Genomic DNA, 26,811 nt, shown 5'->3' with positions numbered 1-26,811 from the left:
TGCTTGCTTGTCTTGCCATCTAAATCTTCAAATGTAGCCAGGGAATGGGGGTGTTCCCTGCCAGGCTCCTTCGCAGCAATGCTTCAAAAATGCGAACCTGTGCAGATAGCTGGCAGGCAGAAGGTGCTAGCCTGGAAAGCTGTTGCTCAGCCTCATCTGCCCATGGCACTACTCGCACAGAGGCACAGAGACTGGGGCTGCTTGCTTGTCTTGCCACCTCAAACTTCAAACATAGCTTAGGGGGTCCGTGCCGGGCGCCTCGGGCAGCCCTGCTTCGAAAATGCGAATATCTGCAGATAGCTCGCAGGCAGAATGCGCTAGCCTGGAAAGCTGTTGCTCAGCCTCATCTGCCCATGGCACTGCTCGCACAGAGGCACAGACACTGGGGCTGCTTGTTGTCTTGCCACCTCAAACTTCCAATGTTAATTTGGGGGTCCGTGCCGGGCGCCTCCTGCAGTCTTACTCCAAAAATGCGAACGTCTGCAGATAGCTGGCAGGCAGAAGTGGCTAGCCTGGAAAGCTGTTGCTCAGCCTCATCTGCCCATGGCACTGCTCGCACAGAGGCACAGAGACTGGGGCTGCTTGCTTGTCTTGCCCCCCCAAACTTCACATGTATATTAGGTGGTCCGTGCTGGGCGCCTCCGTCAGCCCTGCTGTGAAAATGCGAACGTGTGCAGATAGCTCGCAGGCAGAAAGAGCTAGCCTGGAAAGCTGTTGCTCAGCCTCATCTGCCCATGGCACTGCTCGCACAGATGCACAGAGACTGGGGGTGCTTGCTTGTCTTGTCCCGTGAAACTTCAAAAGTATCTTTGGGGGTCCGTGCAGCGGGCTCCTGCAGGCCTGCTACGAATATGCGAACGTCTGCAGATAGCTCGCAGACAGAAAGAGCTAGCCTGGAAAGCTGTTGCTCAGCCTCATCTGCCCATGGCACTGCTCGCACAGAGGCACAGAGACTGGGGCTGCTTGCTTGTGTTGCACCCTCAAACTTCAAAAGTATCTTTGGGGGTCCGTGCCTGAGGTCTCCAGCAGCCCTGCTCCGAATATGCGAACGTCTGCAGATAGCTCGCAGGCAGAAAGAGCTAGCCTGGAAAGCAGGTGCTCAGGCTCATCTGCCCATGGCACTGCTCGCACAGAGGCACAGAGACTTTGGCTGCTTGCTTGTCTTGCACACTCAAAATTCAGACGTAGCTGAGGTGGTCTGTGCCGGGCGCTGCCGGCAGCCCTGCTCTGAATATGCGAACGTCTGCAGACAGATTGCAGGCAGAATGCGCTAGCCTGGAAAGCTGTTGCTCAGCCTCATCTGCCCATGGCACTGCTCGCACAGAGGCGCAGACACTGGGGCTGCTTGCTTGTCTTGCCACCTCAAACTTCCAATGTTAATTTGGGGGTCCGTGCCGGGCGCCTCCTGCAGTCTTACTCTAAAAATGCGAACGTCTGCAGATAGCTGGCAGGCAGAAGTGGCTAGCCTGGAAAGCTGTTGCTCAGCCTCATCTGCCCATGGCACTGCTCGCACAGAGGCACAGACACTGGGGCTGCTTGCTTGTCTTGCCACCTCAAACTTCAAATGTAACTTAAATTGTCCGTGCCGGGCCCCACAGGCAGCCCTGCTCTGAAAATGCGAACGTCTGCAGATAGCTCGCAGGCAGAAAGAGCTAGCCTGGAAAGCTGTTGCTCAGCCTCATCTGCCCATGGCACTGCTCGCACAGAGGCACAGAGACTGGGGCTGCTTGCTTCTCTTTCCCCCTCAAACTTCAAACGTAAATTAGGTTGTCCTTGCAGGGGGCCTGCAGCAGACCTGGTGTGAAAATGCGAACGTCTGCAGATAGCTCGCAGGCAGAAAGAGCTAGCCTGGAAAGCTGTTGCTCAGCCTCATCTGACCATGGCACTGCTCGCACAGAGGTACAGAGACTGGTGCTGCTTGCTTGTCTTGCCCCCCCAAACTTCACATGTATATTAGGTGGTCCGTGCTGGGCGCCTCCGTCAGCCCTGCTGTGAAAATGCGAACTTGTGCAGATAGCTCGCAGGCAGAAAGAGCTAGCCTGGAAAGCTGTTGCTCAGCCTCATCTGCCCATGGCACTGCTCGCACAGAGGCACAGAGACTGGGGGTGCTTGCTTGTCTTGCCCCGTGAAACTTCAAAAGTATCTTTGGGGGTCCGTGCAGCGGGCTCCTGCAGGCCTGCTACGAATATGCGAACGTCTGCGGATAGCTCGCAGACAGAAAGAGCTAGCCTGGAAAGCAGGTGCTCAGCCTCATCTGCCCATGGCACTGCTCGCACAGAGGCACAGAGACTTTGGCTGCTTGCTTGTCTTGCACACTCAAAATTCAGACGTAGCTGAGGTGGTCTGTGCCGGGCGCTGCCGGCAGCCCTGCTCTGAATATGCGAACGTCTGCAGACAGATTGCAGGCAGAAAGAGCTAGCCTGGAAAGCTGTTGCTCAGCCTCATCTGCCCATGGCACTGCTCGCACAGAGGCACAGAGACTGGGGCTGCTTGCTTGTCTTGCCACCTCAAACTTCAAATGTATCTAAGGTGGTCCGTGCAGGGGGCTACGGCGGCGCAGCTCCGAAAATGCGAATGTCTGCAGATACTTCGCAGGCAGAAAGTGCTAGCCTGGAAAGCTGTTGCTCAGCCTCATCTGCTCATGGCACTGCTCGCACAGAGGCACAGAGACTGGGGCTGCTTGCTTCTCTTTCCCCCTCAAACTTCAAACGTACATTAGGTTGTCATTGCAGGGGGCCTGCAGCAGACCTGGTGTGAAAATGCGAACGTCTGCAGATAGCTCGCAGGAAGAAAGAGCTAGCCTGGAAAGCTGTTGCTCAGCCTCATCTGCCCACGGCACTGCTCGCACAGAGGCACAGAGACTGGGGCTGCTTGCTTGTCTTGCCCCACCAAACTTCACATGTATATTAGGTGGTCCGTGCTGGGCACCTCCGTCAGCCCTGCCTTGAAAATGCGAACGTCTGCAGATAGCTCGCAGGCAGAAAGTGCTAGCCTGGAAAGCTGTTGCTCAGCCTCATCTGCCCATGGCACTGCTCGCACAGAGGCACAGAGACTGGGGCTGCTTGCTGGTCTTGTCCCCTCCAAATTCAAACGTAGCTTAGATGGTCCTTACAGGGGGCTTCCGGCAGGCCTTCTTCAAAAATGCGAACGTCTGCAGATAGCTCGCAGGCAGAAAGAGCTAGCCTGGAAAGCTGTTGCTCAGCCTCATCTGCCCATGGCACTGCTCGCACAGAGGCACAGAGACTGGGGCTGCTTGCTTGTCTTGCCCCCCCAAACTTCACATGTATATTAGGTGGTCCGTGCTGGGCGCCTCCGTCAGCCCTGCCTTGAAAATGCGAACGTGTGCAGATAGATCGCAGACAGAAAGTGCTAGCCTGGAAAGCTGTTGCTCAGCCTCATCTGCCCATGGCACTGCTCGCAGAGAGGCACAGAGACTAGTTCTGCTTCCTTGTCTTGCCACCTCAGAATTCAAATGTATCTAAGGTGGTCCGTGCAGGGGGCTACGGCGGCGCAGCTCCGAAAATGCGAACGTCTGCAGATAGTTTGCAGGCAGAAAGTGCTAGCCTGGAAAGCTGTTGCTCAGCCTCATCTGCCCATGGCACTGCTCGCACAGAGGCACAGAGACTGGGGCTGCTTGCTTGTGTTGCACCCTCAAACTTCAAAAGTATCTTTGGGGGTCCGTGCCTGAGGTCTCCGGCAGCCTTGCTCCGAAAATGCGAACGTCTGCAGATAGCTCGCAGGCAGAAGGAGCTAGCCTGGAAAGCTCTTTCTCAGCCTCATCTGCCCATGGCACTGCTCGCACAGAGGCACAGACACTGGGGCTGCTTGCTTGTCTTGCCACCTCCAACTTCCAGTGTTCCTTTGGGGGTCCGTGCCGGGCGCCTCCTGCAGTCTTACTCCAAAAATGCGAACGTCTGCAGATAGCTGGCAGGCAGAAGGGGCTAGCCTGGAAAGCTGTTGCTCAGCCTCATCTGCCCATGGCACTGCTCGCACAGAGGCACAGAGACTGGGGCTGCTTGCTTGTCTTGCCACCTCAAACGTAAAATCTAGCCTGGGAATGGGGGTGGTCCCTGCCAGGCTCCTTCGCAGCCCTGCTTCGAAAATGCGAACCTGTGCAGGTAGCTGGCAGGCAGAAGGGGCTAGCCTGGAAAGCTGTTGCTCAGCCTCATCTGCCCATGACACTGCTCGCACAGAGGCACAGAGACTGGAGCTGCTTGCTTGTCTTGCCATCTCAACCATGAAATGTAGCCAGGGAATGGGGGTGTTCCCTGCCAGGCTCCTTCGCAGCCCTGCTTCGAAAATGCGAACCTGTGCAGATAGCTGGCAGGCAGAAGGTGCTAGCCTGGAAAGATGTTGCTCAGCCTCATCTGCCCATGGCACTGCTCGCACAGAGGCACAGAGACTGGGGCTGCTTGCTTGTCTTGCCACCTCAAACTTCAAACGTAGCTTAGGGGGTCCGTGCCGGGCGCCTCGGGCAGCCCTGCTTCGAAAATGCGAACGTCGGCAGATAGCACGCAGGCAGAAGGAGCTAGCCTGGAAAGCTCTTTCTCAGCCTCATCTGCCCATGGCACTGCTCGCTCAGAGGCACAGACACTGGGGCTGCTTGCTTGTCTTGCCACCTCCAACTTCCAGTGTTCCTTTGGGGGTCCGTGCCGGGCGCCTCCTGCAGTCTTACTCCAAAAATGCGAACGTCTGCAGATAGCTGGCAGGCAGAAGGGGCTAGCCTGGAAAGCTGTTGCTCAGCCTCATCTGCCCATGGCACTGCTCGCACAGAGGCACAGAGACTGGGGCTGCTTGCTTGTCTTGCCACCTCAAACGTAAAATCTAGCCTGGGAATGGGGGTGGTCCCTGCCAGGCTCCTTCGCAGCCCTGCTTCGAAAATGCGAAACTGTGTAGATAGCTGGCAGCCAGAAGGAGCTAGCCTGGAAAGCTGTTGCTCAGCCTCATCTGCCCATGGCACTGCTCGCACAGAGGCACAGACACTGGGGCTGCTTGCTTGTCTTGCCACCTCAAACTTCAAATGTAACATAAGGGTCTGTGCCGAGAGCCTCGGCAGCCCTATTTCAAATATACGAAACTGTGCAGATAGCTCGCAGGCAGAAGGCGCTAGCCTGGAAAGCTGTTGCTCAGCCTCATCTGCTCGTGGCACTGTTCACACAGAGGCACAGAGACTGGGGCTGCTTGCTTGTCTTGCCACCTCAAACTTCACACGTAGCCTGGGAACGGGGAGGGTCCCTGCCAGGATCCTTCGCAGCCGTTCATCGAGAATGCAAACGTCTGCAGATAGCTGGCAGGCAGAAGGGGCTAGCCTGGAAAGCTCTTGCTCAGCCTCATCTGCCCGCCCATGGCACTGCTCGCACAGAGGCACAGAGACTGGGGCTGCTTGCTTGTCTTGCCACCTCAAACTTCAATCGTAGGTTAGTGGGTCCAGGCCAGACGCCTCTGGTAGCCCTGCTTCGAAAACGCGAACGTCTTCAGATAGCTGGCAGGCAGAAGTGGCTAGCCTGGAAAGCTGTTGCTCAGCCTCATGTGCTCATGGCACTGCTCGCACAGAGGCACAGAGACTGGGGCTGCTTGCTTGTCTTGCCACCTCAAACTTCAAACGTAGCTAGGACGTACGTGCCGGTCGCCTCCGGCAGCCCTGCTTCGAAAATGCGAACGTCTGCAGATAGCTGGCAGCCAGAATGAGATAGCCTGGAAAGCTGTTGCTCAGCCTCATCTGCCCATGGCACTGCTTGCACAGAGTCACAGAGACTGGGGCTGTTTGCTTGTCTTGCCACCTCAAACTTCAAACGTAGATTTGGGGGTACGTGCTGGGCGCCTCCGGAAGCCCTGGTCTGCAAATGCGAACGTCTGCAGATAGCTCGCAGGCAGAAGGCGCTAGCCTGGAAAGCTGTTGCTCAGCATCATCTGCCCATGGCACTGCTCGCACAGAGGCACAGAGACTGGGGCTGTTTGCTTGTCTTGCCACCTCAAACGTCAAATCTAGCCTGGGAAAGGGTGTGGTCCCTGCCAGGCTCCTTCGCAGCCCTGCTTCGAAAATGCGAACCTGTGCACACAGCTTGAAGGCAGAAGGAGCTAGCCTGGAAAGCTGTTGCTCAGCCTCATCTGCCCATGGCACTGCTCGCACAGAGGCACAGAGACTGGGGCTGCTTGCTTGTCTTCCCACCTCAACCATCAAATGTAGCCAGGGAATGGGGGTGTTCCCTGCCAGGCTCCTTTGCAGCCCTGCTTCGAAAATGCGAACCTGTGCAGATAGCTGGCAGCCACAAGGGGCTAGCCTGGAAAGCTGTTGCTCAGCCTAATCTGCCCATGGCACTGCTCGCACAGAGTCACAGAGACTGGGGCTGCTTGCTTGTCTTGCCACCTCAAACTTCAAACGTATCATTAGGGGTCCGTGCCGGGCACCTCTGGCAGCTATGCTCCGAAAATACGAACGTCCGCAGATAGCTGGCAGGCAGAAGGGGCTAGCCTGGAAAGCTGTTGCTCAGCCTCATCTGCCCATGGCACTGCTCGCACAGAGGCACAGAGACTGGGTCTGCTTGCTCGTCTTGCCACCTCAAACTTCAAATCTAGCCTGGGAAAGGGTGTGGTCCCTGCCAGGCTCCTTCGCAGCCCTGCTTCGAAAATGCGAACCTGTGCAGGTAGCTGGCAGGCAGAAGAAGCTAGCCTGGAAAGCTGTTGCTCAGCCTCATCTGCCCATGGCACTGCTCGCACAGAGGCACAGAGACTGGGGCTGCTTGCTTGTCTTGCCACCTCAAACTTCAAACGTAGCTTAGGGGTCGTTGCCGAGCGCCTCCGGCATCCCTGGTCTGAAAATGCGAACGTCTGCAGATAGGTGGCAGAGCAGAAAGGGCTAGCCTGGAAACCTGTTGCTCAGCCTCATCTGCCCATGGCACTGCTCACACAGAGGCACAAAGACTGGGGATGCTTGCTTGTCTTGCCACCTCAAACTTCAAATGTAGCATAAGGGTCTGTGCCGAGACCCTCGGCAGCCCTATTTCAAATATGCGAAACTGTGCAGATAGCTCGCAGGCAGAAAGGTCTAGCCTGGAACCCTGTTGCTCAGCCTCATCTGCCCATGGCACTGCTCGCACAGAGGCACAGAGACTGGGGCTGCTTGCTTGTCTTGCCACCTCAAACTTCCAGTGTTCCTTTGGGGGTCCGTGCCGGGCGACTCCTGCAGTCTTACTCCAAAAATGCGAACGTCTGCAGATAGCTGGCAGGCAGAAGGGGCTAGCCTGGAAAGCTGTTGCTCAGCCTCATCTGCCCATGGCACTGCTCGCACAGAGGCACAGAGACTGGGGCTGCTTGCTTGTCTTGCCACCTCAAACGTAAAATCTAGCCTGGGAATGGGGGTGGTCCCTGCCAGGCTCCTTCGCAGCCCTGCTTCGAAAATGCGAAACTGTGTAGATAGCTGGCAGCCAGAAATATCTAGCCTGGAAAGCTGCTGCTCAGCCTCATCTGCCCATGGCACTGCTCACACAGAGGCACAGACACTGGGGCTGCTTGCTTGTCTTGCCACCTCAAACTTCACACGTATCCTGGGAACGGGGAGGGTCCCTGTCAGGCTCCTTCGCAGCCGTTCATCGAGAATGGAAAAGTCTGCAGATAGCTGGCAGCCACAAGGGGCTAGCCTGGAAACCTGTTGCTCAGCCTCATCTGCCCATGGCACTGCTCGCACAGAGGCACAGAGACTGGGGCTGCTTGCTTGTCTTGCCACCTCAAACTTCCAATGTTCCTTTGAGGGTCCGTGCCGGGCGCCTCCTGCAGTCTTGCTCCGAAAAACTGAACTTCTGCAGATAGCTCGCAGGCAGAAGGGGTTAGCCTGGAAAGCTGTTGCTCAGCCTCATCTGCCCATGGCACTGCTCGCACAGAGGCACAGAGACTGGGGCTGCTTGCTTGTCTTGCCACCTCAAACGTCATATCTAGCCTGGGAATGGGGGTGGTCCCTGCCAGGCTTCTTCGCAGACCTGCTTCGAAAATGCGAACCTGTGTAGATAGCTGGCAGCCAGAAGGAGCTAGCCTGGAAAGCTGTTGCTCAGCGTCATATGCCCATGGCACTGCTCGCACAGAGGCACAAAGACTGGGGCTGCTTGCTTGTCTTGCCACCTCAAACTTCAAACGTACCATAAGGGTCTGTGCCGAGAGCCTCGGCAGCCCTATTTCAAATATGCGAAACTGTGTAGATAGCTCGCAGGCAGAAGGGACTAGCCTTGAAAGCTTTTACTCAGCCTCCTCTGCTCGTGGCACTGTTCACACAGAGGCACAGAGACTGGGGCTGCTTGCTTGTCTTGCCACCTCAAACTTCCAATGTTCCTTTGAGGGTCCGTGCCGGGCGCCTTCTGCAGTCTTGCTCCGAAAATGCGAACTTCTGCAGATAGCTCGCAGGCAGAAGGGTTTAGCCTGGAAAGCTCTTTCTCAGCCTCATCTGCCCATGGCACTGCTCGCACAGAGGCACAGAGACTGGGGCTGCTTGCTTATCTTGCCCCCTCAAAGTTCACACGTAGCCTAGGAACGGGGAGGGTCCCTGCCAGGCTCCTTTCGCCAGAAGGAGCGAAGTTAGGGAATGGACGGGGTGTGCAGCAGGACTACTTAATCATGTGCACAGCAAAGATTTTGAAGGAAAAGGTGTCTTTCCACGCCCTTCTGTCTTGAGAAACGCTCCCAGATCCTCTTCCATTAGAACACAGAACACTACATCCACACCAGACGTGCCTGAAACGTTTCTTTAAGCCTTGTATTTGCCGATATGTTCCCGGGCTATGATCATCCTTTGAATCTGAGCAGTTCCTTCATAAATCTGAAAAGAAGAATTACAATAATGTTAGCTGATTTTTGTTTTGTGTTGTTTTTAATATTTTAACAGATCTTTCTACATGTGTAAACCTTCATAGCACTACCCCTGTGTGGGTTAGGGCGTGCCAAAAGACAAAGAAAACTGAATAAAATTCCAGTGTGTCTGGAGTAACTACAGCGGGCTGAATGCAATAAATCCCACACGAGATCCCAAGTGACCGTCTTGTTCTCTCCGATGCGCTCAGCAAAACTCAGTAAGGTTCTCATGGAATTAACAGAGGTAGTGAGTAAAGAAGGATGGGGGAAATGTCTTCTCTGGGGAAGAAAATACGTAACTTAGGCTTCACAAAGCGGGTTTGGAAACGGTGGGTGGAGGGGAGGAGGTGACCTGTGCTGGAAGTGCTGCATTTCCTTTGACTAGCCTTTCAAGGCCACAGCAAACGGTCCCTTTCATCCATTTATTCCCACTACTCTTTCTGAACTAATACTGTCTTCAACACACTATTACCTCCTTTTTTTCTTGAGCATGTATTTTCACATTTTCCTCCAGAAACAGAGCTCAGGGGCTGAAGTCTTTCAGCTCCCAGCTCTGCCAAAGCGAATCTTTGGCAGATTGCTCAGAGGTATGGAATTTCACTTTGTCTGTAGTCATAAAACGGGGATAATCCTCCCCAGAACCTTAGGCAGCTTCGCAGAAATAAAGACGCTGTAACCTGTGGTCACATTAGGGTGGAGCCTGACAGCAAAAAAGCCCAATCATGACAAATTCAGTTACTCATTCATTTCCCCAGTTGCAGGAGTGTGATTAATACGAAGAACCTTTAGATTCCAAACCAGCAGTTTTCTGTCCTTAGACAGAGAAAAATTCTCAGCTAGTGAGAATAGTTTTGAAGTCAGCAATAAACGAATTTTCAACTACCTAGAATCTTCAGAATGACACCTGTTACAGCGCTGCGGGTCACGGCCCACATGCATTTCTTGTTGTCCTCTATTTCGGTGTGTTTTTTTCTAGTCATTATTAATGTCAGGAAGATGTGAAAAGATAAAAGATTCCTGGTTTTCCTGAACATAATTCAATCATTCTTTCCGAATAAAGAACTGTAGCATAGTATATGCTACAAGAAGAATTATGATGGGGAATAATTTCTTGGTAATAACGCTGAAGAAAAAGATCTGGGGATTATGAGCGACTATGGGCTAAATATGAGTAAATATGAGAACATTTTGTTGGGGGTTTTGTTCTGGGCTTTTTTTTTTTTTTTTTTTTAAGGCTAATCACTGCAGGCTGCGCCACACTTCTGTTAATGAACACACACAAGATAACTAACACGTGACACTCAGTGCTGGTGGTATCTCAGGTGAAGTAAAGCCCAGCTTACGACACCAGAGTTTCAGGCGGAAGGTTCAGAGCACAGCAAGAAGTGATGCAGAGCCTGGGAAGCAGAAAGGAAAAAAAAACAACCCCTAAACCAACCCCCACCGTGACTGATGAGGAATGAGGCAGAAGCTGCTGGAGTGTTCTCCTCTAGACTCAACGAGGAGGGAGGCAAGCGGCACACTCGGTGCAGCCACCGCGTGTCGCTTGTTCTGTGCGCCCGCTTTGGGTATGACAAGGCACAGGATGCGATTTCCAGCGACCGCTCTCTGCACCAGGTATGGGGCTGAGGGGAAGACTCAGCTGTTCCTCTTGGGCAGGTTAAGCTGTTGATCTCATGCACACAGAGTTTTGTAGGCAAGAATTTGCCTGATTTGCATGCCCTTTTTTTAAATGGAAGGATTATTGCTCTCAGCCTCAAAACTTCTATGTGTGTGCACGTCACCATTTCAAATAAGTAGCCATTAGTGTATTTTATATAAAATGTATGCATGACTATACAGATTGCATCCTCTCTTTTACTCACCTGGTAGATTTTAGCATCTCTCATGAGTTTTTCCACAGGATATTCAGTATTAAATCCATTTCCTCCAAAAATCTGCACTGCGTCCGTAGCTACTTGGTTCGCAATATCACCGGCGAAGGCCTTTGCGATGGAAGCGTAGTAGGTGTTCCTGCGGCCAGCGTCGACTTCCCACGCAGCCCTCTGGTAAGCCATCCTGGCCAGCTCCACTTTCATGGCCATTTCAGCAAGCATGAAAGACACTGCTTGGTGCTGCGGTTGAGGAAACAAACCACGTTAACGTTGCCTGCCTAAAACCCTCTGACTTCCAAGCAGAATAAAGTCTTCTTAATATCTTAATTTGCAAACTCAACGTGCTCAGGAAATCATACTTGAGTTCTCCAGAATTTGGATCAGGCTCTCAAAATCATGGAATCATGGAATAGAATCATGGAATAGTAAGGGTTGGAAGGGACCTTAAAGATCATCTGGGTCCAACCCCCTGCCATCAGCAGGGACCCCTCCCACCAGCCCAGGGTGCTCAGAGCTCCATCCAACCTGGCCATGAGCCCTGCCAGGGAGGGGACAGCCACAGCTTCTCTGGGCAGCCTGGGCCAGTGCTTCACCACCCTCAGAGGGAAGAATTTCTTTCCTGTATCTACTCTAAATCTGCCCTCTTTTAGTTTAGAGCCGTTCCCCCTTGTCCTATCACTGCACCCCCTTGTGAAAAGCCCCTCTCCATCCTTCCTGTCGGCCCCTCCAGGCACTGGCAGCTGCTCTAAGGTCACCCCGGAGTCTTCTCTTCTCCAGGCTGAGCAGCCCCAGCTCCCTCAGCCTGTCCTCGGAGGAGAGGTGCTCCAGCCCTCCAGTTATCACTTCACATTTTGATTCCCCTTTCCATCCCTCGGTGTAGCACACCGGTTCACCTCAAGCCCCGTTCCTGAACCGTTTGGGCCGCCCAGACTTTACAGTTTTTAATTCTAAAATCCACTTAGTCACAGGGATTAAGTATTGATTGATGAAGATGTGCTTTCCTTTTTATGAGATCTGTATTTAGTCGGATGTTTATGGATATTTCTTTAAGTCAGGAAAACAGTGTGATTGGCAATGTGTTCCGTTAGTATTAATACTGTGAGTCTTGTGTCCCTGCCTCAGGGAGATTTCCTCCTTCCCTGAAAATCCCTGCTCATGAGCATTGAAGAGCTTCAGTGTGTCCTGACAGTTTCAGGGTTTTGGGTGGAGTTTTCTTTGTGATTTTGCTATTATCATCAATAAATTACTGAAGAATCCCAGGAGTTACTGCATAACTAGATTTACTCAGATAGCGCTGACCTATATACTTGAAAAGCCAAGCAGTGGCAGAGATACCATAAATCACACGTCCTGAATGTAAAGGAACAACGCTGAAAATTCACTCGTAGTACAGCAGGTATGAAAACGTAGCTTTTGGATATACTTATTTTTATATATTTAACTTACTTCAACAATTGGTTTCCCAAAGGTTTTTCTTTCCAAGGCATATTTGGTAGCTTCATCAAGCGCTCTTTTTGCTAACCCAACAGCACCAGCTGCTACCTGAATTAAACACAGCACAGCATGAAAATCGGAAAATATAAAGGGAATTTCTAAGTAACTTCTTTCTGATACTTACGGGTGGTCTGGTCTTATCAAAAGCTCCCATTGCGATTTTAAAGCCAGCTCCTTCACCTAGTAATACATTTTCTTTTGGAACTCTGACATCTTCAAAGACAATACCTCTTGTGTCGGAGCAGCGCTGGCCCATGTTCATTTCCTGTACAGGGAAGTTGACAGAGGTGCAACTCAATGGGATTCTGCCAAAGTGCAACACATTTTCATTCTTCAGTTTACTCAAAGCATCAGGTAATTTTTTTTTTCCCCAAAACACTTTGGCTTTGTCTAAAAATCATCACGTACACAACAAACACTAGCTTTGCATTTACAGACCGCCATGCCCGTAATTTGTCCAAGCGGTTTCCTGTCTCTGTGAAATCGATTCTGCAGCCGTAATCATTCGTTTGTCTTTCTTTCCCCAAAGAGAACTAGCCCAGGGTCTCCAGTGTGAACGGCAGATTGTTGCGTTACCGCTTTAGAAGCAAATGAGAATTCCTGGCTTGTCAAAGCAGAGGTACGCTCCTCACCTTTCTTCCGACTTGGATTCCAGGGCTATTCGCTTCCACAATGAATCCAGTAAAGGCTTTGCCTGCGGGAGCTTTTGGGTCTGGATCGGTACGCGCTAGCAGAAAATACCTGGTGTAAAACAGAGACGAGGGCAGTCCGTTTCTCCTCGCAATTAACGATCAGGTACTTTTTTAGCTAACACATGGGATGCTTTTATGTGTCTTTCTACCATATAATAGATCTGCCACTCAGTTAACAACCCTTTGGCCCTGCCAAAAATAAACGGAGAGGCAGCGAGAGAGAGGAAGTGTCAGTGCGTCTCTTACCGCCAAAGTCCAGATTTACTACAGTCACCTCAGGTCAGCACGCAAAGGTCCTTCACCTTTTCCATGTATTTTAAGTCTTAACATTCCCATCGGCTTCACGCACAGTACAACAGAAACCGATTCACAGCACGTACGTAAAAATCAGGAATTACAGTACTGCGTGCAGAACCTTCAAGTTATCAGCTGATTTCGAAGATCTCAGTTTTGTTCTGCTAAGTATAAGCTATAAAGGAATTTTTTTTCCATTAGAAATCAAACAGTGCTAAATCACACTGATGGTGCTCAGTAACATCAATGAGAGCTGGTTGGTAGGCAAGCTCTTTCCAGTGGTGCCCCGCGACAGGACAAGGGGCAACGGGCACAAACTGAGGCACAGGAAGTTCCGTCTGAACACGAGGAAGAACTTCTTCCCTCTGAGGGTGACGGAGCCCTGGCCCAGGCTGCCCAGGGAGGCTGTGGAGTCTCCTTCTCTGGAGATATTCCAGACCCGCCTGGACAAGGTCCTCTACAACCTGCTGTTGGTGACCCTGCTTCGGCAGGAGGGTTGGACTAGATGACCCACAGAGGTCCCTTCCAACCCCTACCATTCTGTGATTCTGTGATTCTGTGATTCTGTGGTAGATTCTCCTTGAGGGGTCTGCCTTGAACAAAGAAATAAATAACAAGAAAATGCAGCTTTAGACATAAATGTGTCAAGTTTTTCCTCTTGAATTCAAAAGAGTCTGTGTGGTGGGGATGAGCATGCTCTTGTGTGAGAGGTGATGAAGGAGGTCTGTGTTGTAAAGCACCTCCACAGACGCCACAGCAAAACCTGGATCCGTTGGCACTGGGCAAATGTCTTCCCTTAGCAAAATAAAAAGTCACACCACAATGCTGGCATTTTTCTGTCTTCACTGGAAGTGAGAGACGTTTCCAGCAGAATCAGAAGCACCTGATCTCGGCCACCACAGCCACAGAGCAAGGTCCCTTGTAACAGGAGCCTCTTGAGCACTGGGCCAGTTAACTCTGACTGGTGCTGCCCTTCCCGGAAGAGACAGCGGAACTGGTTTTGTTTGACAGCAGCAAAAATTGAGAGGCCTTCTTGAGCGGAGTCGTCCCGTCATCGCTCAGTGTCCATGTGAGACACTGCACGGCCCTGCCTCACACCTTGCCCTGACGAACTGGTCACAGGTCCAAGGGCAGCGAGATGCACCATGACGAAGGCTCAGCTTTGTACCAGACCTTCAGAGAACCGCTGGTGTCTAACTGGGGGGTGTGGGGGGCACCTCAGGTCGGAACAGAGTAACAGAATGGGACGCCAGTCAAAAGCCAACACACCAGTTTGCTTTCCCACCGTTTGTGATCCACATCTTCTGACCATTGATGACATATTCGTCTCCTTTCTTCTCAGCCTTGGTTTTTATACCGGCCACGTCAGAGCCTGCGCCAGGCTCGGTTACACAGTAAGCCTAGAAGAAAAGAAAATGCCAAATATTGAGGAATAAAACTCTGGTTTTAAGCAATCAGAAATTATTGCAGAATCACGTGCACCAAACTGATCTGTAAAAGTCTTAAGTGGGCTGTGTGGAAAACCCCAAAATACTACATCGAAAAACCCCAATAGCTGTCTGAGCAAGAGTCCAAGCACATAGGGTTAGTTCTCCTTATAAATCCATAATAATAATTGGAATTATCTTCTAATGATAACCAGAACCATTCTGTAACTTTTAATAAGTCACCCCCCTCCCTTATGCTTCACAAACTCTGATACGAAAGCTGACGATCTTTGAAATCTGAAAGTAAGAGCACAGAGTAAAATTTTATGGGAACCATGCTCTTCATTTCATGAGGCTTAGTTTCTCCCATTTTAACGCACTGCACATAAATCTTTACATCTTTCTATGTGACAAGTTCTGCTTAAATATCACCTGACATCCCTAAGTGCAGTTTAATGCCCATCTGATTGCGTTTGTGCTCCTACAAACCTTGCATTTTCCTTACACCCCTGCAGCTTCCCTTGAGAGTGAATTCAAAGGCGTTAATTTCCTGGAAGCGACTTCGGATGCTTTTCCAGGCAGTATCTTCTGTTTGCTTCCTGCTTACATCTAATTCAGTACTCCCTGGCTTTCAGTAAACGCCACGGTTTGTTTAAAAACCAACACAGGCTAAGTTGTGAGTAGATATCAGTGTTTTAAACAGCCCCAAAAACCCAATGAATGTAATTTCGGAACATTCTACAGTGTTCCCAGGTCCTACTTACACACATAAGTGGTTCCTCTATCATTCTTCCCAAGTATTTCTTCTGCTGCTGCTCATTTCCCGCAATGATTACTGGCATTTCCTGAAAGAAAATTAAATATTTAGAGCATTAAGCCACCTTTCTAAAGGGCACGGACTCCAGCTGAAAGGAGGCAGGAAGGGACAGCGCTTACCCCTAGGGAGTTCCCCTCAATGGCAGTCTGAACCCCCGTGCATCCGTACGCTAACTCTTCCGTTATAAGGCAGGACTCAAAAGTGCCGAGGCCCAGACCACCTACAGTTCAAATATTTCACTGACTAAAACGAGGCTGAAGTGGAACACATCAGTGAGCGACAAAAATTAATTAACGGAAACACATTCCCCCTCATGCATCTGATTGTGCCCTGTGTTCGATCAGACATTCCCACGCAAGACTTCTAAAGAAAAGTTTTCGCAATTAGTAACAGATGACTTAAAAATCACATTTCTCCGTTCCAGGGTGACAGGCTTGATGTGGGACAACTGCGAGAATGCACTGCCAAAGCCTTTCAACTACCTCACATCTGAGAATCTTCTGAAGAGTTCTTAGGAAGCAGAGGAAGGGCGACACGGGCTCCTGAGCTACCACAGCACTCAGGAATACAAAAACCAACCATCGGTCAGAAAACCAACCCGGTAATCTGCTCCCGACAGCAGCCAGCACTTTGGCAAGTGGATAAAAACGCAGTAACGATACAGCTATACGTCCTCAGAATATTTTCCTCAGCCTTCAGGTGACTTCCTCAGCCAGAAGTTTCCTTGGTCTCTCTGTCAGCCAGCCCCTGACAAGACATTTCTTCTGGGGATTTGCCCGCTCTCTTTTTGCCCCCACGTACAATTTGAGCACCGGTATCATCCAGGGGTAACGAGCCGCACAAATTAACTCTGCACTTAGTGTGGAGCCACCTCCTTTCACTTGCTCTGGCCCTGCTGCCTTCGGGTCGCACCGAAGGGACGGTGAGCTAGCGGTCCCTTCTCAGACGCCCCACCACACTGACGGCTGCGGTGTTTCTCACTCAGCAGCTGTTCTGTACCTTTTACCATCTTTGTCACCTTTTTAGGAGTCTCCTCCCTTCCCACGACGCCCTTTCCAGGTGGCAGGATCAGGCTGCTTAAAGAACTGCAGAGGCAAGCGCAGTTTGGATTCAGGCAGCAGCAGAATTATGCCTTCTGCTTTTTTCATCATTCTCTTCTTAATTTCTGACCTGAAGTTTATGGCTTTGACCACTTGTGGGCATTTTGCTGACATCTTCACAACACTTTATATTCTAACCCCCCAAATCTTGTTTTTTTTTCCAGAGGCACTAACTTGCTCAGACGACACCATTTGCTCTGGGAAGCTTGGATTGCTTCTTTCCTTTCCTGGGTGCATCATTTTTCCTGTTCTGATTTTCGTCTGCCATTTTAACAGTCGCCCAGTTTCACAGCCTTCCCCTGCAGCTCTTCACACCTTTTCAACACGGAGTAACTCGGTATTCCCAGCAAACTCTGTGACCTCCCTGGGGACACCCTCTCCCCGGTTCTTCAGCCCAAGCGCCAGCCAGTCTGTGCTGCTGATTTTTCCGCTATGAAACCAGCTGATTGTTCACATTAATTTCCAAAGTTTGAGCATTTTATACCACCCAGGTGTTCACAGGCTTATCAGCTCCTGCAGCAAACTCCGTTTATTTTTTGTGCCCTGACTTCCTTTTAGGAAAACCCCACGGCGTGCCGGAGGCGTGTCTGCTCCACTGTACTTCATCGTGTTCTTAATTTACACGGTGCATCAGGCTGACTGGGGTGCATTTTCCCCGCTCTCCCTTGCAGACCTTGTAAAGGAATGGCGTCCAGTTTGTCCCTTCTAAGTTTTAATTTAATGCTCTTTCAGCCTCGAGTTTCCCTAGAATTTGTGGCTGCTCCTCACAATTACTCCTTTTGTCTCTTTCTTCCTTATTAATTAAATTATTGATGAAAGGTCCACCCTCCGCTGACTTCAAAAATACAGGCTCTGCTAGGGACAACTCCCCAGCTTCGTTTTCAGGTAATATAAACGCAAAAGGAAAATCTCTTTCTTTCCAAGGTCAGTCACACACTGAAGCGCTGCCGTACCGCACGACACCTAAACTGGAACACCGTCCTTCCGGACTAAACTCGGAAATTGCTCCAGCCTGCGTCAGAAACGAGATCAAAACACGATCTTCTGACCCCTCCGCCCCACCAGCGGCCGCGCCGCGCCAGGGGACCGTCGGGCAGCTGTCGCCACGGTAGAAAACCTGGTCACAAATTAGGAAATCGTGATCTGCCCAGTTTGTGGCCAGACGACGTCCGCCCCCGGCACCAGCTGCAGGCGCCAGCCTGCCTGCTGAGGAAGTTTAGAGCGTCGAGTGGGCGACTGTTCGTTTTATACGGAACATATAAATCTCCTCAAAGGCCTTTTCTTTGTTTTATTTTACAGATGAAAAAGAACGGTTACTTACCGCAGCTCTCCGGTATGTGCGAATTCATAAGACCAAGCTCCCAAGCTCGTTTTATGAGCGGCAGAGGATACTGGAACAGACAGGCAGAATCACTTCCGGATTCGTCACCATTAACATTTTAAATTTGACACAGATTAAGATAAAAATTGACTTTTTCCCCCCTACTCTATGGTAAATTTACCTCTCCAGTTTTGTCGTACTGTGCAGCAACAGGAATAACTTCTTCCACAGCAAATTTCCGAGCAGTGGCTTGAAACTCTTTCTGTTCATCAGTCAGTTCTAGCAAAAAAAGAACGTAAAAAAAACCCACCTCGCAAATTCCGTACTCTTTTTCATTCTGCCAGTTGTCAGGTGACGAGAAAAGAAGAACCAAGCGTGAGTTCCTCCCAGGACAACCCAGACCGCGCGGATCCGCCTCCCCGCGCCTCTCCAGCAACCAAGCAGCTCGACCTCCTCCTTCGCTCCAGAGAAAACCCGCGCTGATCTCTGACCGACTCATCCGCACGCCAGTGGCGACGCAGCGGGGAGCGCTGCGTAACGGAGGAGGAGACGGAGGCAGAGCGGCGTTCCTCATCTGGTGGTTCTGGCTACTCGCTCCAAACATCTGGCTGCTAAATCTGCTCTTACCTACGTACCAGGCCTAATCGGGGGTGAATTTCTTTACAACCGCGTTCCACTAAGACTACAGACAGTTATTTTAACATTGTAAAAGCAACTTGAGATCATTCTTCAAAGCTGAGGGAACTCTGGCAATGAAAAAGCTGAAGACAGACATCAGTTTGAAAAAGAATAAAACCCCATAAACATCACAAACATGCCCGGCTTTCCTCAGCTGGAGAGGAAAGTGATTTTGGTTTTCAAATGATTTTTTAAAAGAGGACAGAAATCTACTCAGAAGAAACCCCTTGTAAATTCCCACCAAACCGCAGCGCGGCTGGCTTTCCTCCTAACTCTGATTTGTCCGTAACGCCGTATTCCTCCCCAAACCTGTCGTACTTACCAAAGCTGAAGCCAGCCCCGGGCCTGCTGGCGTGCGCGCTGGGAGCGGGTTTGCTGGAGCGCGGCCTCCACCCGCGCCCCACCACGGCTCGCAGCATCTGCTGAGGAAGCAAGCAGACGGGTGTGAGATCTCCGCCGCTCCCGCGTGCCGCAGCGGGGAGAGCACAAGGCAGTACCAGGGGGAGACGAGGCGTTTCCAGAGAAAACGGAAAACGTCTGCGAAGGTAAAGGGTGATGAAGCACAGGCCGGCCGCTGCTGGGCACGGCACCGCCGATGAGGGCATCGTAGTTCGGGACCGTGCTTGCCAGCAGGCACTGCGTTGCGCCTGGACCGCTCGCCACCGCCAGCCGCTGCGGCACGGTGCGTCACAGGATGGTCGGAGTTGGAAGGGACCTCTGGGGGTCACCCAGCCCAACCCCCTGCCCAAGCAGGGTCACCCAGAGCAGGCTGCACAGCACCGCGTCCAGGCGGGGCTGGAATATCTCCAGAGAAGGAGACTCCACAGCCTCCCTGGGCAGCCTGGGCCGGGGCTCCGGCACCCTCAGAGGGAAGAAGTTCTTCCTCACGTTCAGACGGAACTTCCTGTGCCTCAGTTTGTGCCCGTTGTCCCTTGTCCTGTCGCTGGGCACCACTGGAAAGAGCTTGGCCCCATCCTCCTGAACCCCACCCTGCAGATATTTACAGGCATTTCTAAGGTCCCCTCTCAGCCTTCTCTTCTCCAGTGTGAACAAGCCCAGCTCCCTCAGCCTCTCCTCGCAGGAGAGATGCTCCAGTCCCCTCACCATCCTCGTAGCCCTTCGCTGGACTCTCTCCAGTAGCTCCTCATCTTTCTTGAACTGGGGAGCCCAGCACTGGACACAGCACTGCAGATGGGGCCTCACCAGAGCAGAGCAGAGGGGGAGGAGAACCTCCCTCGACCTGCTGCCCACACTCCTCTTGATGCACCCCAGGATCCCATTGGCCTTCTTGGCACCCAGGGCACACTGCTGGCTCATGGTCACCCTGTCGTCCCCCAGCACTCCCAGTCCCTCTCCGCAGAGCTGCTCTCCAGCAGGTCCGCCCCAAGCCTGTCCTGGTGCCTGGGGTTGTTCCTCCCCAGGGGCTGGACCCTGCCCTTGCCCTGGTTGAACCTCATCAGGTTCCTCTCTGCCCAGCTTTCCAGCCTGTCCAGGTCACGCTGAATGGCAGCACAGCCCGCCGGTGTGTCCACCACTCCTCCCAGTTTTGTGTCATCAGCAAACTTGCTGAGGGTACATTCTAACTCTTCATCCAGGTCGTTGATGAAGAAGTTAAACAAGACTGGGCCCAGTACTGACCCCTGGGGCACACCACTCGTTACGGGCCTCCAACCAGACTCCGCACCGCTGATGCCGACCCTCTGAGCTCTGCCACTCAGCCGGTTCTCAACCCACCCCACCGACCACTTGAGAGATGTTCTGCTGTGATAGCAGTAAGCCTTGAAATGCACGTTGACAAATCACCAAACCAAACCTCAGATTATCGACATCCTGCTGAGCAAACGAGCACGAATCCTTCCTGCTTCGTGCTGGACCAGCATGACCAAATGAGAAAAGAAACTGATCCACAACGCGGAGGAAAACTACGACCTTCATTCTCACGACCCCCAGAGGGACCACGATGACCCCCTCGCAACAGTACGTGCAGCCGCAAAAACAATATACCAGGATGTGCCACATAGAGCCCGGAACTACTAAACTATAAAAAGAGACTCTGCTGGGGGGTGGGGTGTGGACCGTTGGCGGAGCAGGAGGCTCCCCGGCCGCCCAGCGCTGTTTTGCCTGCTTCATCGCTTGCTTAAATAAATTCTATTGCTAATAAGTTCACAACTGATTAATTAACAATTGGCTGCTCAATTTGAATTCGTCACGGGAGGCGAGCTTCTATAACAGGTATAAATGTTTTGCAATTTATTTTTTTGAATATTACAAACTGTGTTCTAGCATTTGCTGCTGAGCCGGTGTTTCAGCGAGGGCAAGGGCCGGAACGTCACGCAGGGGCTGATGCAGCGCAGGTCACTGAAGCTGCTGCCGCGAAAGAACATCGCAAAATTCCATAAAAATATTGCCAGGTATGTTTTCAGCTTGTTTCATTCCTGACTATCGCAATCGTTACTTCATTTCAAATTTTCAGTCTTTTTTTCTTTTTCTTTTAATTCTAAAGCCGTATCTGCTCAAAGGCTCAGGGCTTTTAATTTGGCTGCTGTATGTAAACACATCAAATACTTTTTTTTGTGCAACTGGGTTACATCTCTACAGCTGCCGAACGGGAGCTGTGAAGAAACAGGCGGGGCAGACGCTGTACACGCTGTATCGTCTCATCGCATCTTTTTTAACCTGTCTCTTAAAACCTCGTCTGAGCTCTGCGTAACCTCCCGCTCGGGGCCATGCGCGTGCCGCAGGGATGAGTGCCAGCTCTGGCGACACCTCCCTGCCCCTCGCTGGAATCCGGTGCCAGCAACGGGAGCCAGACCCAGGGCGTGGGTGCCCCAGGCTGGGGGGGGGAGTGGGAGTGGGGTCCCAGTGCTGCTGCTGGGGCCGGTGGGCTGCCCGTGCAGCTGTGGGAGCAACTGGGGGTCTTTAGCTTCCAGCCACTGCAGCAGGGACGGTCTGGGTCCTCAAAACCAGCTGCTGGGGGGGACTGGCGTGAGTGAGGGGCTCTGTGCCTGGGGCCAGGGGACGAGGGTCCGCGTCCCCCCGAGGCAGCGGGGCGGGGGCTGCGGGGGGACTCACCGGGGAATCGGTACCCGGGCTGGGCTACCGGTCGGGCAGGGTCTGTGCCGGCAGCAGCCGCGTCCCCCGCCCTGGGCAGAGATCGCGGTTCCCGGGGGTCCCGGGCCGGCTCTGCTGGAGGCGGTAGCAGCTCCCGACAGCCCGCGGCGTCCCGCTCTGCAGAGCTATAAATTATCTGTCTGCATTGCTGTCATGGCTGCCACAAAGACACGATTTCGTTGCCTGTGGCAGGATACAGGGCAGCAGCACCTTCTGTTCGCTGCCCTGCTGTGCGCTGAGCGGGTGTAACGGGGGAGCACACAGCTGAAATCAGGCCATGCCAACATCTGCCTTTCTTTGCAGAGCATTCGGAAACCTCGAGGTACCCTAAAAGTTCGTATAAATAACAAAACAACTCTAAATATCCTATTATTTATGGAAAGTTTTTGATTTTTGCCTGACAGCTCCTTCCAACACCGACATGTCAACAAGAATCTGTATGGCTTTGTTGCCCCCCACCCTGTTTACCACCTGCATCCCGCTTCCCTCTCTGAGAGCAGAAACGGGTGCAGGGACGGAGTGTTCGCACAACCCCCCAGCTCTGCCCGGGTGCTCGGGCACCAGCGCAGCTCCCGCCGGGCAGGGCCGTCTCCTCCGCAGCACCGGCCCCGCTCCCTCCCCGGCCGCCATGCTGGATGAGACCCATACGGGATCGTCCCTGGGCATCAGCGGGGAGCGGGACGGCGCGGGCAGAGCCGCAGCACACAGCCCTCGGCACCAGCTCCATCCCCCTGGCAGGGCCAGGTGCCATCGAGGTGGCGGGGACGGCTGCGGGCCGTGACACCGGGGCTGAGAGCAGCCCCGACTCGGGGATGGCCGCCATTCCTGCTCTCCACACACTCCTTCCTTCGCCCTGCCTGCACATCACACCCAGGTCACTGCTCTGAGTCGCACAGACTGGTCCCAGCCCCCCGCAGACCGGCTCTGCCGTAGCTGACCCCCCGGGGAGGCACTGCTGGAGGAGTTTGGCTTTTGCTGCCACCGAGCGCAAGCACGAGGAGGGGGCTGAGGACAGGCACGTCCGCCCAAGCGTGGTCACTGGCTCGCCGGCTCTGAGAACGGGCTCGAGGTCGCTTCTCCGCAGGGACAGCGAACGCAGGGCGGCAGCTGCTCCGACAGACTCCTCCTCAGCTGTTCTGGAGGCGGAACGAGGAGACTTGCTGGCGGGGAAGGCACTGGCACCCACACGCGCAGAGCAGGAGAGACGAGCAGCCTGTGCACCCCCCACTGTCGCACGCCAGGAGATCCCGCTCAGCGTGGCCCAGCTGCGGCTCCCCAGCCCCTCTGCCAGGCAGGGGCTGGGCTGGGACAGACCCAGACCACCAGCAGCACAACCGGCCAGCCTGGGGCTGAGCCCCCCGGCCTTCGGCTGTCAGGTTGGCGGGCACTCCGAGCCCAGGAGCCCCTCCTTCCCGTCCCCTGTCCCCCCCAGCTGCTGCACCTCGCACTTGGGGACTCTGCAAACGTAAGAAAAAGCTTGTTACTGTGCGCGTGATCAAGCGTCAGACCTGGCTGCCCGGAGAGGCTGCAGCTTCTCAGTCCCTGGGGGTACTCAAGACCCGAAGGGACACGACCGAGGCAAGCTGCTCCAGCCGACCCAGCTCGAGCAGGCGGTTGGGTCCTGCCCAGCCCAGCTATTCTGCCGTTCTCTGCTTCCACGAATCCTCGCCCCAGCGCCGTCAGGGACGCCCGCCTCGTCCGCGTGGTTACAGGCACAAACTGCTGTGCATTCACGGCGAAGTCCCCTCGCGTCAGAACCGATCTGTGATCCCGTCACTACACACGCACAGGAACAGCCAGGCGGGAGGAGGAAGGACCTGGACGGGTATTTTCAGGGATTTCCTGGGAGGTCAAGGGAGTTCAAAGCAGAGGGCATCTCTGCAGCTCAGGGAGCTCCTGCTTTGCCACTGCGATGTTGTTGTTGCTCGTGGACTGAAAACCAGACCCGGAAAGATTTCATGGCTGGCGTCCCTAGGGATCGTCTGGCACCAGGAGAGTCCAGAGGCTGGCACCGGCTACAGGAGGGGAGGAAAACCTCACAACCTAAGGAGATCCCCGAGCCAGGCCCCCTTTGCAAAACCAGAAGCAGTTCTCCGGCATAAAAGCAAGACAAACAAAAGAGACAGAAGCAAGCTCCTCTGAAGCTGTCAAATCAGAACTATCAAAATCTTCATCCATGGGCCCTGGGAACAGGAAAAACACCCGCCCTACACTCCTCTGTCTGCACCCTCAGCGCCGTTCTTCTACATCCCTGCCCTAAGTCCCTCTGCCTGCCTCGCGCCCTAACGGGGATCCGGACAGGACCCCTTCGAGCTGCCATCGCGCCCGAGCAGAACTCAGTCCCCAGCAGCATCTCCCGCCCTCGTCACGACAGTCAGCCAAGACTGCAGCCACGTCCCGACCAGAGACGCTGGTAACCCCTTTCTGGCATTAAAGGGAATATCCATAAATGCTACAAACATCCCCTCAGCCCTGCCTCACTTTTAGTGTTCAGCCTGTCTCTGTGAGAGCACCATGAGGCCAGGGACCTCGCCCTGCTCCAGAAATGTGCAATTTATTCTACCTTGGCTTTTTCTCTTTCAGAGAGCCAGCTTCTGCTGCGTCCCTTCATTAATCCAGATCTGATCAACCTTTGGAGAGAAGCAGAGAAGAAGAACTCTTAAATCCGCCTGGCACTGACCACTGCCTGACACCCCAGCACACTGCACGACTGGGCACCAGCAGCACCTCTGCTTCATCCCCTCCCACTCCCGAGCGCCTGCCAGAGCCCCCCTCGCTGTCCTCCCCACTCCCCAGCTGCTGCTCTCCCTGCCCGGGAGCTGGCACGGGGCGGGGAGCGGGGAGGTTAATGGGCTGAGCTGGTCTGAGGATTTCTGCTCCCCTGAGGACCCTTCATCGAGGCCATTCCTCTCTGTCCAAAGCACGCAAGCCCCAGCCAGCTCACCCTTCGCCCAGATCACTGAGACTCAGCCGGGCTTCAGGCAGTGGAAACCAGCAGGACGCCCGTCTTTGCTGATTCTTCAGCCAAAGCAGCACAGCGCAAGACCTCGCGGACTTGGGAAAAGTCCATCAGCAGCCCCACATAAGACTCTGGTCTGACAGAGCCCGCCCTTCCTTCAGAAGGAGGACCTTGGTACCAGAACCCTTCTTCCGCTGAGAGGAGGCACGACCCACCCATGTGCGCAGCGCGAAGATCTCCCGGTGTCGGAGAGGTGGAGTCTGCTCCATTCTGGCTGGGGACAGGACAACCACTGAAGTCCAACCTCAGGTCTTCCACCACGAAACAGCAATGTCGTTCAACCTCTCAACAGCCTTAAGAAAGAGGTAAATCTTGGAGCGGCAATTCTAGAAACGGGATACGACCCTCCAGGCAAGATGCTAACATGGCCAGGAGTTGACTGGACGTGGCTGGACCAAAGCAATGGCACAGTTAGAGCTACCAGCGAACTTCTTCAGGTGTTGAGTGAGAATCCACCCGCTCTGCCCCATAAGGCTCACCTGGAAGCCACCCCAGGGGTGTAGGACCCAGGGAAAGGGAAGAAGGTGCCTGGAGGGACACACTTTTACGCTCCCCTCTTGCTCTGCGGGTGGGCAGGCAGGGAGCATGGGATGTGCAGGGACCCACGGCAGCCTCTCCCCGTCCCCGCCGGCAGCAGCTGCCCAGCCCCAGCCTCACCAAGGGCTGCCCCGAGGAGCCCTGGGTCCCTCACCCCATGATCTCCAGCGGGCAGGTGGGTTGCTTCAGCCCCTCGCACAGCAGCTGAAGTCCGGGGTCTCCAACGTCACCATCACCCAGGTCCAGCTCCTGCAGACTGGGGCTGAGCGCAGCGGCCAGGTCCCCGCAGCCAGCGCTGGTCAGCTGGAATATCGCAGCCTGCAGGGGAGACACACCAAAGGGACCATCAAAACATGACTCAAGGCCCTCACTGTCACCAGGACAGACGTCACCACCCAGCAGGCTCTCAATGGGCCGATGCCAGCATGCCACAGCCAGAAACCCTGCCCACACTCATGGGATCCAGTGCTTGGCCACGAGCTCGGTGCTGGAGCCACAGCTTGCTCCAAGCCCATCCCTCGGCGTACTCCGGGCCCGTTTCTCCCCAGAAGGCAACAAAAGGCTCTTCTCAGCAGAGCAGAATGGAAGGACGTTGAGGTGCTGGAGCGTGTCCAGAGCAAGGCCATGAGGCTGGAGAAGGGTCTAGAACACACGTCTTATGAGGAGCGGCTGAGGGAGCTGGGGTTGTTCCGTCTGCAGAAAAGGAGGCTGAGGGGAATTTATCGCTCTCTGCCGTTGCCTGAACACAGGCTGTAGTGAGCTGGGGGTCGTTCTCTTCTCCCCAGTGACAGGCAATAGGAGGAGAGGCAATGGCCTCAAGTCGCACCAGGGGACGCTTAGATTGGACATTAGGAAAAACGTCTTCACTGAAGAGTGGTCGAGCAGCGGAACCGGCTGCCCAGGGCAGTGGTGGGTCACCATCCCTGGAGGGGTTCAAAAACTGTGTGGACGTGGCACTTCAGGACATGGTTGAGCAGGCATGGTGGGGTTGGGTTGACGGTTGGACTTGATGACCTTCGAGGTCTTTTCCAACCTTAAAGATTCTGTGATTCTATGAACAGTTTTCTCACCCGAGTGTCTTCAACTTGCTCCTCGGATTCCCTACAGCTTGACGGAGCAGGGACAGAGGTGATGACTGTGACTGCTCTGCCTGGGCTGGCTGCCTGGAAGAGGGACCGAGGAGATGCTCTGCATGAGAGGTGGCACGCCGGATCCGTCACTAGTTGACAGACATCAGGACAGCACGTCAAGGAGCATCACCCGCCCAGGATGGTGTGCACTCCCACTTTGTTGCAGGTCATCTGAAAACCAGACGTGGCTCACGCCCTGCAGCGCTGGCTCAGACGTTCAAGGCATCGAGAGTCCTCACCAACGCGGCGCGCAGCGACCGTTCACCCGACTTCTGCACAGCTTCTGGCACAACACGTGGCTCTCACCGAGGCCCGACGCGTGCTGGTGTTGTACTGAGGAATAAGAAAGGGAATCAAAATGTGACATGATCATCGAAACAGCTGGGCTATTGCTGCTGTAGGTAGTTTTGTAAAGCCCTACCCTTAGCATAGTTAAGTTTCATAATCTTGTAAGTTTAAAATTCACCACAGAAACTAAGAAA

The 26,811-nt window shown here is 53.5% G+C and overlaps 1 protein-coding gene and 2 long non-coding RNA genes across 3 annotated transcripts; 1 reads left to right on the top strand and 2 right to left on the bottom strand.

The window, feature by feature from the left end:
- Positions 1-8,715: 8,715 nt before the first annotated feature.
- On the bottom strand, positions 8,716-18,974 carry LOC142363587 (medium-chain specific acyl-CoA dehydrogenase, mitochondrial-like). The gene is made up of 11 exons (XM_075439110.1): positions 18,855-18,974; positions 18,036-18,133; positions 17,855-17,924; positions 15,553-15,653; positions 15,381-15,461; positions 14,459-14,589; positions 12,836-12,944; positions 12,328-12,468; positions 12,156-12,251; positions 10,701-10,949; positions 8,716-8,803 (listed from the first exon to the last, which is right to left on the bottom strand). The coding sequence occupies exons 1-11, from the start codon at positions 18,949-18,951 to the stop codon at positions 8,732-8,734; spliced, it is 1,245 nt and encodes a 414-aa protein (XP_075295225.1). The 5' UTR covers positions 18,952-18,974; the 3' UTR covers positions 8,716-8,731.
- A 139-nt stretch (positions 18,975-19,113) lies between these two features.
- Positions 19,114-20,716, top strand: LOC142363631 (uncharacterized). The gene is made up of 2 exons (XR_012765870.1): positions 19,114-19,214; positions 20,128-20,716. It is a non-coding gene; the product is annotated as an uncharacterized LOC142363631 (long non-coding RNA).
- Positions 20,717-24,846: 4,130 nt separating this feature from the next.
- Positions 24,847-26,591, bottom strand: LOC142363589 (uncharacterized). Its single transcript, XR_012765839.1, has 3 exons — positions 26,270-26,591; positions 25,354-25,517; positions 24,847-24,955 (listed from the first exon to the last, which is right to left on the bottom strand). It is a non-coding gene; the product is annotated as an uncharacterized LOC142363589 (long non-coding RNA).
- Positions 26,592-26,811: the final 220 nt, after the last annotated feature.

Source organism: Opisthocomus hoazin, chromosome 19 (assembly GCF_030867145.1).
Source record: "Opisthocomus hoazin isolate bOpiHoa1 chromosome 19, bOpiHoa1.hap1, whole genome shotgun sequence".
Classification (NCBI taxonomy): domain Eukaryota; kingdom Metazoa; phylum Chordata; class Aves; order Opisthocomiformes; family Opisthocomidae; genus Opisthocomus; species Opisthocomus hoazin.
This window is presented reverse-complemented; position numbering and strand designations above follow the sequence as displayed.